Genomic DNA, 12,048 nt, shown 5'->3' on the forward strand with positions numbered 1-12,048 from the left:
AGCTGGAGGTCGCCGCTGAGTACCTATGGTAGAGCTGGTGGTCGCCGCTGAGTACCTACAGTAGAGCTGGTGGTCGCCGCTGAGTACCTACGGTAGAGCTGGTGGTCGCTGCTGAGTACCTACAGTAGAGCTGGTGGTTGCCGCTGAGTACCTACGGTAGAGCTGGTGGTCGCCGCTGAGTACCTACAGTAGAGCTGGTGGTCGCCGCTGAGTACCTACAGTAGAGCTGGTGGTCGCCGCTGAGTACCTACGGTAGAGCTGGTGGTCGCCGCTGAGTACCTACAGTAGAGCTGGTGGTCGCCGCTGAGTACCTACGGTAGAGCTGGTGGTCGCCGCTGAGTACCTACGGTAGAGCTGGTGGTCGCCGCTGAGTACCTACAGTAGAGCTAGTGGTCGCCGCTGAGTACCTACGGTAGAGCTGGTGGTCGCCGCTGTGTACCTACAGTAGAGCTGGTGGTCGCCGCTGTGTACCTACAGTAGAGCTAGTGGTCGCCGCTGAGTACCTACAGTAGAGCTGGTGGTTACCGCTGTGTACCTACAGTAGAGCTGGTGGTCGCCGCTGTGTACCTACAGTAGAGCTGGTGGTCGCTGCTGTGTACCTACAATAGAGCTGGTGGTCGACGCTGAGTACCTACAGTAGAGCTGGTGGTCGCCGCTGAGTACCTACAGTAGAGCTGGTGGTTACCGCTGTGTACCTACAGTAGAGCTGGTGATCGCCACTGTGTACCTACAGTAGAGCTGGTGGTCGCCGCTGTGTACCTACAGTAGAGCTGGTGGTTACCGCTGTGTACCTACAGTAGAGCTGGTGGTTACCGCTGTGTACCTACAGTAGAGCTGGTGGTCGCTGCTGAGTACCTACAGTAAAGCTGGTGTTCGCCGCTGGGTACCTACAGTAGAGCTGGTGTTCGCTGCCATGTACCTACATTAGAGCTGGTGGTTACCGCTGTGTACCTACAGTAGAGCGGGTGGTCACTGCCATGTACCTACAGTAGAGCTGGTGGTTACCGCTGTGTACCTACAGTAGAGCTGGTGGTCACTGCCATGTACCTACAGTAGAGCTGGTGGTCACTGCCATGTACCTACAGTAGAGCTGGTGTTCGCTGTCATGTACCTACAGTAGAGCCGGTGGTCGCCGCTGTGTACCTACAGTAGAGCTGGTGGTTACCGCTGTGTACCTACAGTAGAGCTGGTGGTCGCTGTCATGTACCTACAGTAGAGCTGGTGGTCGCCGCTGTGTACCTACAGTAGAGCTGGTGTTCGCTGCCATGTACCTACAGTAGAGCTGGTGGTCGCCTGCAGATAACGTCCCCGCTCCTTGTTCCCACAGGTGGTGTCAGCCTGGCTGCGCCTCGATCCGTCTCCATGAGGAGTAGAAGAAGATGCTGCAACCTGAGCTGGGAGCTCCGCTCCTCCTGCTGCTCCTGAGCCTCACCTCCCCTGGTGCCTCACTGCTGTCATCTCTACGTGTCGGTAAGTACTTTTCACCTACCTACCTACCTGTCTGTTGTATGCAGTATATAGATTACATAATTGGGAAAGTGACATCTAGGAACCTCACACAATGTCGCTCCTGATGCCCAAGGATGGAGAGAAGGTCACATTAGAGACATGTGAGATTCTGCTGCTGCAGTACCTCCAAATACACACCTCAGCTGCTGCAGAACCTCCTTATACACACCTCAGCTGCTGCAGAACTTCATAATATACACCTCAGCTGCTGCACAACCTCCTAATACACACCTCAGCTGCTGCAGAACTTCATAATACACACCTCAGCTGCTGCAGAGCCTCCTTATACACACCTCAGCTGCTGCAGAACTTCATAATATACACCTCAGCTGCTGCACAACCTCCTAATACACACCTCAGCTGCTGCAGAACTTCATAATACACACCTCCGCTGCTGCAGAACCTCCTAATACACACCTCCGCTGCTGCAGAACCTCCTTATACACACCTCAGCGGCTGCAGAACTTCATAATACACCTCAGCTGCTGCAGAACCTCCTAATACACACCCTTATCCGCTGCAGAACCTCCTAATACACACCTCAGCTGCTGCAAAACCTCCTAATACACAACTCAGCTGCTGCAAAACCTCCTAATACACACCTCAGCCGCTGCACAACCTCCTAATACACACCTCAGCTGCTGCAGTACCTCCTAATACACACCTCAGCCGCTGCACAACCTCCTAATACACACCTCAGCTGCTGCAGTACCTCCTAATACACACCTCAGCCGCTGCAGATCATAATACACACCTCAGCTGCTGCACAACCTGCTAATACACACCTCAGCTGCTGCACAACCTCCTAATACAGACCTCAGCCGCTGCAGATCATAATACACACCTCAGCTGCTGCACAACCTCCTAATACACACCTCAGCTGCTGCACAACCTCCTAATACACACCTCAGCTGCTGCAGAACCTCCTAATACACACCTTTATCCGCTGCAGAACCTCCTAATACACAGCTCAGCTGCTGCAGAACCTCCTAATACACACCCTTATCCGCTGCAGAACCTCCTAATACACACCTCAGCTGCTGCAGAACTTCATATTACACACCTCAGCTTCTGCAGAACCTCCTAATACACACCTCAGCTGCTGCAAAACCTCCTAATACACACCTTAGCTGCTGCACAACCTCCTAATACACACCCTTATCCGCGGCAGAACCTCCAAATACACACCTCAGCTGCTGCAGAACCTCCTAATACACACCTAAGCCGCTGCAGAACCTCCTAATACACACCTCAGCTGCTGCAGTACCTCATAATGCACACCTCAGCTTCTGCAGAACCTCCTAATACACACCTCAGCTGCTGCAGAACCTCCTAATACACACCCTTATCCGCTGCAGGACCTCCAAATACACACCTCAGCTGCTGCAGAACCTCCTAATACACACCTCAGCCGCAGCAGAACCTCCTAATACACACCTCAGCCGCAGCAGAACCTCCTAATACACACCTCAGCTGCTGCAGAACCTCCTAATACACACCTCAGCCGCTGCAGAGCCTCCTAATACACACCTCAGCCTCTGCAGAACCTCCTAATACACACCTCAGCTGCTGCAGAACCTCCTAATACACACACCTCAGCTGCTGCAGAACCTCCTAATACACACCTCAGCCACAGCAGAACCTCCTAATACACACCTCAGCCGCAGCAGAACCTCCTAATACACACCTCAGCCGCTGCAGAACCTCCTAATATACACCTCAGCCGCAGCAGAACCTCCTAATACACACCTCAGCCGCAGCAGAACCTCCTAATACACACCTCAGACGCTCATATGGGGGCCCTCAGAGTGAGGGGGCCCAGTCCTAGTTTTTGCTTCCCTTTTGCTCTTGGGTAGCTCTCCTGGGATCACTGATGGTTTCTGGTCTTGCGGTGTGCTGGGGGATCAGTGCACAATGTGTTATGTGTTAACCCTTTCCTACCTTGTGGGTGACATATACCCGATGTGTAATTGCGTTTGGCAGAGCGGCGTCCTGTCTGGCAGTTGTGTCTTTGGCGCTCGTCAGATGTTCAGTCAGATTGCCAAAGATTGTCGGGGCAAGCTGTAAAAATGCTGGCTTTGCAGTGAGTGACCTGGTGATACGGCCTGAGATACGTCTGCAGCTTCTCTCGTTCCTTCCAGGGGTTAATGCTATTACAGAGCGGCTCTCCTGTCTGATTTACCCTATTGATTATCCTCAGAGATGTTATTTCAGCCGCCACCTTGGAGGACACGAGCCCCATACATCACTGACGCTGCCAAATTAATTTACTCTTACCCTGTGATCTGCGGACTACCTTATATATATGCAATCCGGACATCTGACCGTGAGGACTGCATTGCCCACAAGGCACTGCACGATGACTGGGGTCCATATAGCTAGACCGAACCTGAGCGCGGGTCCCTGCAGGGGCCAACAACAAAAATACTGCAAAATACTCTGTCATCCAGCGGATCATACATGTGCATATACGTCAGCCCTTATAGCATATGCCGGGCATACCTGGTTAAGCGTGGGCGTGCTCTTCTGCCAATGAGATCTCCCCTCCTCCACCTCAGGCTCTGCTATAAGAAACTGCAGCTGCTTCCCCCTCCTCCATGTCCTCTATTTACACAGAGTCTGCAGGCAAGGAAATGGTTAAATTCAGCCTGCTGAAGATAAGGAAATTGCCGCTGCTCCAGGATAAGATACATTAGAAAACTTCCAATATTCATGTGCGCCAGCTCCGAAGAGAAGACGCCTTCCTCGCAGGGCCACCCTAGGCATGGGCCTGTAAGTAGCAGGAGGCCTTTATAAGATTACAGAACTTGGGGCCGCGGGGATGCTCATGTGGGCCAGCTCCGAAGAGAAGACGCCTTCCTCGCAGGGCCACCCTAGGCATGGGCCTGTAAGTAGCAGGAGGCCTTTATAAGATTACAGAACTTGGGGCCGCGGGGATGCTCATGTGGGCCAGCTCCGAAGAGAAGACGCCTTCCTCGCAGGGCCACCCTAGGCATGGGCCTGTAAGTAGCAGGAGGCCTTTATAAGATTACAGAACTTGGGGCCGCGGGGATGCTCATGTGCGCCAGCTCCGAAGAGATGACGCCTTCCTCGCAGGGCCACCCTAGGCATGGGCTTGTAAGTAGCAGGAGGCCTTTATAAGATTACAGAACTTGGGGCCGCGGGGATGCTCATGTGCGCCAGCTCCGAAGAGAAGACGCCTTCCTCTCAGGGCCACCCTAGGCATGGGCCAAGGCCTTTATAAGATTACAGATCTTGGGGCCGCGGGGATGCTCATGTGCGCCAGCTCCGAAGAGAAGACGCCTTCCTCGCAGGGCCACCCTAGGCATGGGCCGAGGCCTTTATAAGATTACAGATCTTGGGGCCGCGGGGATGCTCATGTGCGCCAGCTCCGAAGAGAAGACGCCTTCCTCGCAGGGCCACCCTAGGCATGGGCCTGTAAGTAGCAGGAGGCCTTTATAAGATTACAGATCTTGGGGCCGCGGGGATGCTCATGTGCGCCAGCTCCGAAGAGAAGACGCCTTCCTCGCAGGGCCACCCTAGGCATGGGCCGAGGCCTTTATAAGATTACAGATCTTGGGGCCGCGGGGATGCTCCCCAGAACTGTAGAAACTGCACTACCATCAGAACCTGGAGCTACCACAAGACATGAATGTGTCCGATGTGGGAAAAGGAAGTTTACAAACCCCAGTTGTCAAGAAAATAAGTTGCACTAAGACAGGGTTAACAACCAGAATGTTTCCTTTTTCCAGACAACTTATCCCAAAATCACGGACAGCCAACATGTTTTATGGACAAATTGGAAAACGTCTATAGCTCAATATACTGATAAGATCTCATTACCAGCAATTACTGGGAGCAGGAAAATGATGATTAATAATATAATCAAGAAAAATCTCAGTAAAAAAGTCACCTATTTTTATGGATTGTCCCGAAATTTCTGGACTCCTGACAAACCTGCACTAAATGGTATTCCGGTTACAGAAAGTTATCTCGTATCCATAGAATAGGGAATAACTACAAGATCGGTGGGAACCCCACTGATAATGAGAACGGGGGCCCCATAAAGACCCCTGAAATGGACAGAGTGGCTGCTTTGAAATGCAAGCTTGTGCTACAGTTATTTCTATGGAAATTATGAATAGAGCCGAGTACAGTGTCCCCCAGTAATACATGCTGGATGTGAGGTCTGTGTGTCCTCCAGTAATACATGCTGGATGTGAGGTCTGTGTGTCCCCCAGTAATACATGCTGGATGTGAGGTCTGTGTGTCCCCCAGTAATACATGCTGGATGTGAGGTCTGTGTGTCCCCCAGTAATACATGCTGGATGTGAGGTCTGTGTGTCCCCCAGTAATAGATGCTGGATGTGAGGTCTGTGTGTCCCCCAGTAATACATGCTGGATGTGAGGTCTGTGTCCCCCCCCCCAAGTAATACATGCTGGATGTGAGGTCTGTGTGTCCCCCAGTAATACATGCTGGATGTGAGGTCTGTGTGTCCTCCAGTAATACATGCTGGATGTGAGGTCTGTGTGTCCCCCAGTAATACATGCTGGATGTGAGGTCTGTGTGTCCTCCAGTAATACATGCTGGATGTGAGGTCTGTGTGTCCCCCAGTAATACATGCTGGATGTGAGCTCTGTGTGTCCTCCAGTAATACATGCTGGATGTGAGGTCTGTGTGTCCCCCAGTAATACATGCTGGATGTGAGGTCTGTGTCCCCCCCCCCAAGTAATACATGCTGGATGTGAGGTCTGTGTGTCCCCCAGTAATACATGCTGGATGTGAGGTCTGTGTGCCCCCCAGTAATACATGCTGGATGTGAGGTCTGTGTGTCCCCCAGTAATACATGCTGGATGTGAGGTCTGTGTCCCCCCCCCCCAGTAATACATGCTGGATGTGATGTCTGTGTGTCCCCCAGTAATACATGCTGGATGTGAGGTCTGTGTGTCCTCCAGTAATACATGCTGGATGTGAGGACTGTGTGTCCCCCAGTAATACATGCAGGATGTGAGGTCTGTGTGTCCCCCAGTAATACATGCCGGATGTGAGGTCTGTGTGTCCTCCAGTAATACATGCTGGATGTGAGGTCTGTGTGTCCTCCAGTAATACATGCTGGATGTGAGGTCTGTGTCCCCCCCCCCCCCCCAGTAATACATGCTGGATGTGAGGTCTGTGTGTCCCCCAGTAATACATGCTGGATGTGAGGTCTGTGTGTCCCTCAGTAATACATGCTGGATGTGAGGTCTGTGTGTCCTCCAGTAATACATGCTGGATGTGAGGTCTGTGTGTCCCCCAGTAATACATGCTGGATGTGAGGTCTGTGCGTCCCCGAGTAATACATGCTGGATGTGAGGACTGTGTGTCCCCCAGTAATACATGCTGGATGTGAGGTCTGTGTGTCCCCCAGTAATACATGCTGGATGTGAGGTCTGTGTCCCCCCCAGTAATACATGCTGGATGTGAGGTCTGTGTGTCCCCCAGTAATACAGGCTGGATGTGAGGTCTGTGTGTCCCCCAGTAATACAGGCTGGATGTGAGGTATGTGTGTCCCCCAGTAATACATGCTGGATGTGAGGTCTGTGTGCCCCCCAGTAATACATGCTGGATGTGAGGTCTGTGTGTCCCCCAGTAATACATGCTGGATGTGAGGTCTGTGTCCCCCCCCCCAGTAATACATGCTGGATGTGAGGTCTGTGTGTCCCCCAGTAATACATGCTGGATGTGATGTCTGTGTGTCCCCCAGTAATACATGCTGGATGTGAGGACTGTGTGTCCCCCAGTAATACATGCAGGATGTGAGGTCTGTGTGTCCCCCAGTAATACATGCCGGATGTGAGGTCTGTGTGTCCTCCAGTAATACATGCTGGATGTGAGGTCAGTGTCCCCCCCCCCCCCAGTAATACATGCTGGATGTGAGGTCTGTGTGTCCCCCAGTAATACATGCCGGATGTGAGGTCTGTGTGTGTCCACAGTAATACATGCTGGATGTGAGGTCTGTGTGTCCCCCAGTAATACATGCCGGATGTGAGGTCTGTGTGTGTCCCCAGTAATACATGCCGGATGTGAGGTCTGTGTGTCCCCCAGTAATACATGCTGGATGTGAGGTCAGTGTCCCCCACCCCCAGTAATACATGCTGGATGTGAGGTCTGTGTGTCCCCCAGTAATACATGCCGGATGTGAGGTCTGTGTGTGTCCCCAGTAATACATGCTGGATGTGAGGTCTGTGTGTCCCCCAGTAATACATGCCGGATGTGAGGTCTGTGTGTGTCCCCAGTAATACATGCCGGATGTGAGGTCTGTGTGTCCCCCAGTAATACATGCTGGATGTGAGGTCTGTGTGTCCTCCAGTAATACGTGCTGGATGTGAGGACTGTGTGTCCCCCAGTAATACATGCTGGATGTGAGGTCTGTGTGTCCCCCAGTAATACATGCTGGATGTGAGGTCTGTGTGTCCCCCAGTAATACATGCTGGATGTGAGGTCTGTGTGTCCCCCAGTAATACAGGCTGGATGTGAGGTCTGTGTGTCCCCCAGTAATACAGGCTGGATGTGAGGTCTGTGTGTCCCCCAGTAATACATGCTGGATGTGAGGTCTGTGTGTCCCCCAGTAATACATGCTGGATGTGAGGTCTGTGTGTCCCCCAGTAATACATGCTGGATGTGAGGTATGTGTGTCCCCCAGTAATACATGCTGGATTTGAGGTCTGTGTGTCCCCCAGTAATACATGCTGGATGTGAGGTATGTGTGTCCCCCAGTAATACATGCTGGATGTGAGGTCTGTGTGTCCCCCAGTAATACATGCTGGATGTGAGGTCTGTGTGTCCCCCCCAGTAATACATGCTGGATGTGAGGTCGGTGTGTCCCCCAGTAATACATGCTGGATGTAGGTCTGTGTGTCCCCTAGTAATACATGCTGGATGTGAGGTCTGTGTGTCCCCCCCAGTAATACATGCTGGATGTGAGGTCTGTGTGTCCCTCAGTAATACATGCTGGATGTGGGTCCAGAATGCTCCTGTCTTCACTAGCTCCATCTACAGTTCCAGAGGGACCTTTTCTCTTCTCTTGTTCTGTACTTGTGATTCCAGGAGGAGTTTGCATTGGGCTTCTTTGCTCACAGAGTATATTATTCTCTTGCTGACTGTCGGGTGTGTGCCTAGTACCTACCTGCGGCCTGTGTAATCTGCCCTTCTTGGATCTCATGCTGAACTGGTTGGACAGATGTCGTTTTTAAGCCTCATAGACTGTGTTACTATGTTCCCCTCTGAATACTCCAGTCTTCTGTGTACGACCTCCTCCCCGCCTGCTGCTCATATCTTTAACATTGTGAGAAGTGGTGGAGCAGAGAGGTGTCAGAACCAGGGCAGAGCTGTGATGCACTTATATCTGATTTTGCTGCAGCAGTCACTAGGTGAAGGAGTTGCACACACTCTGCAGCGGGGGAAGGGTATTTCTATAATTAAGACTATCTAGTAAGTTGCTTCATTTAGAATTTAGGGAGGAAATGAACAGTAAAAGGAATTCAGTGCAGAGCGTTGGCGGCCGTGACCGCGGAGCAGAGGCAGAATTATACTTTTCTCCAGATCCCCAGCTTGCCCTGATCTCTCATATAATCATTGACTGTTTCAGTGCTGCGTCTGGTCTATTGTCTGTGACGAGCAGTCGCATAATGATGGCGCCTTCTTCTTCGTGTCACTATTGATGATGCTCAGTATTGGTTCCTTGCACAGCGGCGGGTGTCAATGTGCCAGAGATTCCGCTGTAGTGATCGTTTACTGTCCATCATTATGACGTATGTATTGACTGTGTGCAGATCTATGGCGCCTCTCGTCCTGCGCTGCAGCCGCTCCCCATCTGCTCTGTCCTCGCCAGCCATCCCTTCCTCTGCTGCTCTCCACTTTTGGGGGCTGTTGGGGAAGATAATGGGCTTGGAATCACCTGGAGATTTATGACTGGAGAAGCCGTCCTCATTTAGCGCGGGATGGCGGGAGCTCTGTGAGCCGGCGGCCCTCGCTGTGCACATTATTGCGGCGTACGCTCGCTCATCTGATGGCAGCGCTGCAATAAACTCATTCATGGAGCTCGGGTAATGCAGGATTAATGACTTGTGTGTATTTATCTTCCCTGTTTGTTTCTGCCGTGTGTACTTACTGTCACTCATATCGGCGTGCACGCTACCACCGCTACCGGAGGTGTCTGCTCATGTGCTGAGATCCTGACTGGTAGGGTTGATTCTGCTGATTGCTATAATCCCTGTCTTGTGGAAATTGGTTGTAGTGTTCCTGATTCAGTGCACTGAGGGCAGGGCCAGCAATAGCACACAGAGGTGCAATGAGGGTCTAGACCCCGCCCTTAGTGCACTGAAGCCTCCATTTGTATAAGGAATACATTCTTTCATCTCAGGAACACCAACTGATTTTTACAAGCCAGGCATTGTGGCAACCAGCAGGATCAATCCTATATGGGGTTGATCCTTCTGACAGACACTCTGTAGTAAGTGATTTATACGAATAATGCGCACGAGCAGACACCTCTACAGAATATTCTGTACATTTTCCTTTTAAAGGTATGTTCACACGTGGCAGAATGCGTGCAGATAATCCATTGCATTTTACCGCACCAGCAAAGTGTTTTTATAATCCACGCGCTGCCTGCGCTGACCTGTCACTTTGTGCTGCGGATTCTCATTGTGGACTTTTCTGCACCGGGTGAACGTGCCAGTGTAGACGCAGTATGTTCCATATGTACAGTATGTCAGGTAGGTTATCCCGCTAGGTAAGTCCCGACATCACATCGGATCGGCAGTGGTCTATGATGGAGCAGTCGTGATAATCGTCCCCATCTGCAGAGCGCTTTCTGTCCTCCACCTAATGAAGTCTCTGTGAATCGCATTGTGCAGAGTAATGTTCCTGGCTGGGATCCAGAAGCGCTCTCCAGGACACCATACTGGCTCCAGCACAAGATCTTCCACATGTCCCGTGGACTGAACGCAACGCCGTTTCTTGGGTTACTCTTCTGAAACGCTCTGCGTTCTCCAATGACTTCGAAAGCCTTCAAGCTCATCCGCTGAGGGCCTCTAAAATGTTCCTCTAGGATTTGAAGATGAAGACCAGAAGCTAAATGCAATAACACATGTGGAATTTCAATGGGACTCTTCCCAATCCCCCGATGTTTCTACTACAATACAAGACCTGATCCCAAGGAGAAGAACAAAAGCAAACAGAGTCCACGTCCAGACGAGTCCCCGAGGTCTACAATTCACCTATAGGACCAGACTGAGAATCTCTCCAATGTACTTTCAAGTCAAGGGATCTGGCTCCATCTTAGTCTGGGTGACCCCTGCCCATGTCATCTACTGGATGGCGGTTCGGTTCTATCTCCGTCCCTGCTGCTCCTTCCCGGGCATCATTAGCGCTCATGGAAGCTTTTACGTCTTGATGTTTCCTAAGGGCTCCACAGAGGTCCGGGCTGAGACGCCTGTGGTGGGGGCTTGTTGGGCTCCACAGAGGTCCGGGCTGAGACGCCTGTGGTGGGGGCTCGTTGGGCTCCACAGAGGTCCTGGCTGAGACGCCTGTGGTGGGGGCTCATTGGGTTCCACAGAGGTCCTGGCTGAGACGCCTGTGGTGGGGGCTCGTTGGGCTCCACAGAGGTCCTGGCTGAGACGCCTGTGGTGGGGGCTCGTTGGGCTCCACAGAGGTCCGGGCTGAGACGCCTGTGGTGGGGGCTCGTTGGGCTCCACAGAGGTCCTGGCTGAGACTCCTGTGGTGGGGGCTCGTTTAGGTCCATCCTGTTCTCCTTGGACAATGTGAATATAAACTGGACCTGAAAAGTTATAAAATGAGGGAGGAAATATCCTCCAGGGGCAGGACAGGGATCGGTGGGGTGAACACATGCCCAGCCCTCCCGATGTTGACTGGCACCAGGTTCGGTATCGGGCCCCTGTCCCTGGACTATGCCACTGCAATCCCCTGACACTGACTTATAATTCACTTTTTTCCACCCTCTCTACTCGAGGCAGGCCTTGGGAACCACCTACCTCTGTCTCCCTCCTTTTACACCACCATTTTGGATTTTTTTCCTGCTATCTCGGCAGCCGACCTCCATTTCTTCCATCTCTTTTAATGTAACCTTTCTTAAAGGGCTCCCGTCAGCAGTTTTGTCCCTATGACACTGGCTGACCTGTTACACGTGCGCTCGGCAGCTGAAGACATCCGTGTTGGTTCCATGTTCATATGTGCCCGCACTGCTGAGAAAAATTATGTTTTAATATATGCAAATGAGCAGAGTAACGGGGGCGTTACCGTTACACCTACAGGCTCTGCTCTCTCTGCACTTTGATTGACAGGACCAGGTGTGATGATGTTTTCACTGATTGGTCCTATCACAGTGCAGAGAGAGTGGAGACTCTAGGTGTAAAGGCAACGCCCCCATTGCTCCTAAATGCTCATTACCTTTTTTTAAAATATTATGGGGGTCATTTATTAAGACTGTTGTATAAATATTTATGCCGGTCTTACTCCCCGTGCGCAGGCCTCTACAT

The 12,048-nt window shown here is 51.8% G+C and overlaps 1 protein-coding gene across 1 annotated transcript in view; it reads left to right on the forward strand.

Annotated features, from left to right (window-relative positions):
* Window positions 1-1,379: 1,379 nt before the first annotated feature.
* GRIK5 (glutamate ionotropic receptor kainate type subunit 5) overlaps window positions 1,380-12,048 on the forward strand; it is a 153,272-nt gene continuing 142,603 nt past the window's right edge. Inside the window, exon 1 of the mRNA XM_044278726.1 lies at window positions 1,380-1,470. Within this exon, the coding sequence (XP_044134661.1) occupies window positions 1,380-1,470 (91 nt within the window). The remainder of the gene's footprint in view (window positions 1,471-12,048) is intronic.

This window comes from Bufo gargarizans, chromosome 2 (genome assembly GCF_014858855.1).
Source record: "Bufo gargarizans isolate SCDJY-AF-19 chromosome 2, ASM1485885v1, whole genome shotgun sequence".
Lineage (NCBI taxonomy): Eukaryota > Metazoa > Chordata > Amphibia > Anura > Bufonidae > Bufo > Bufo gargarizans.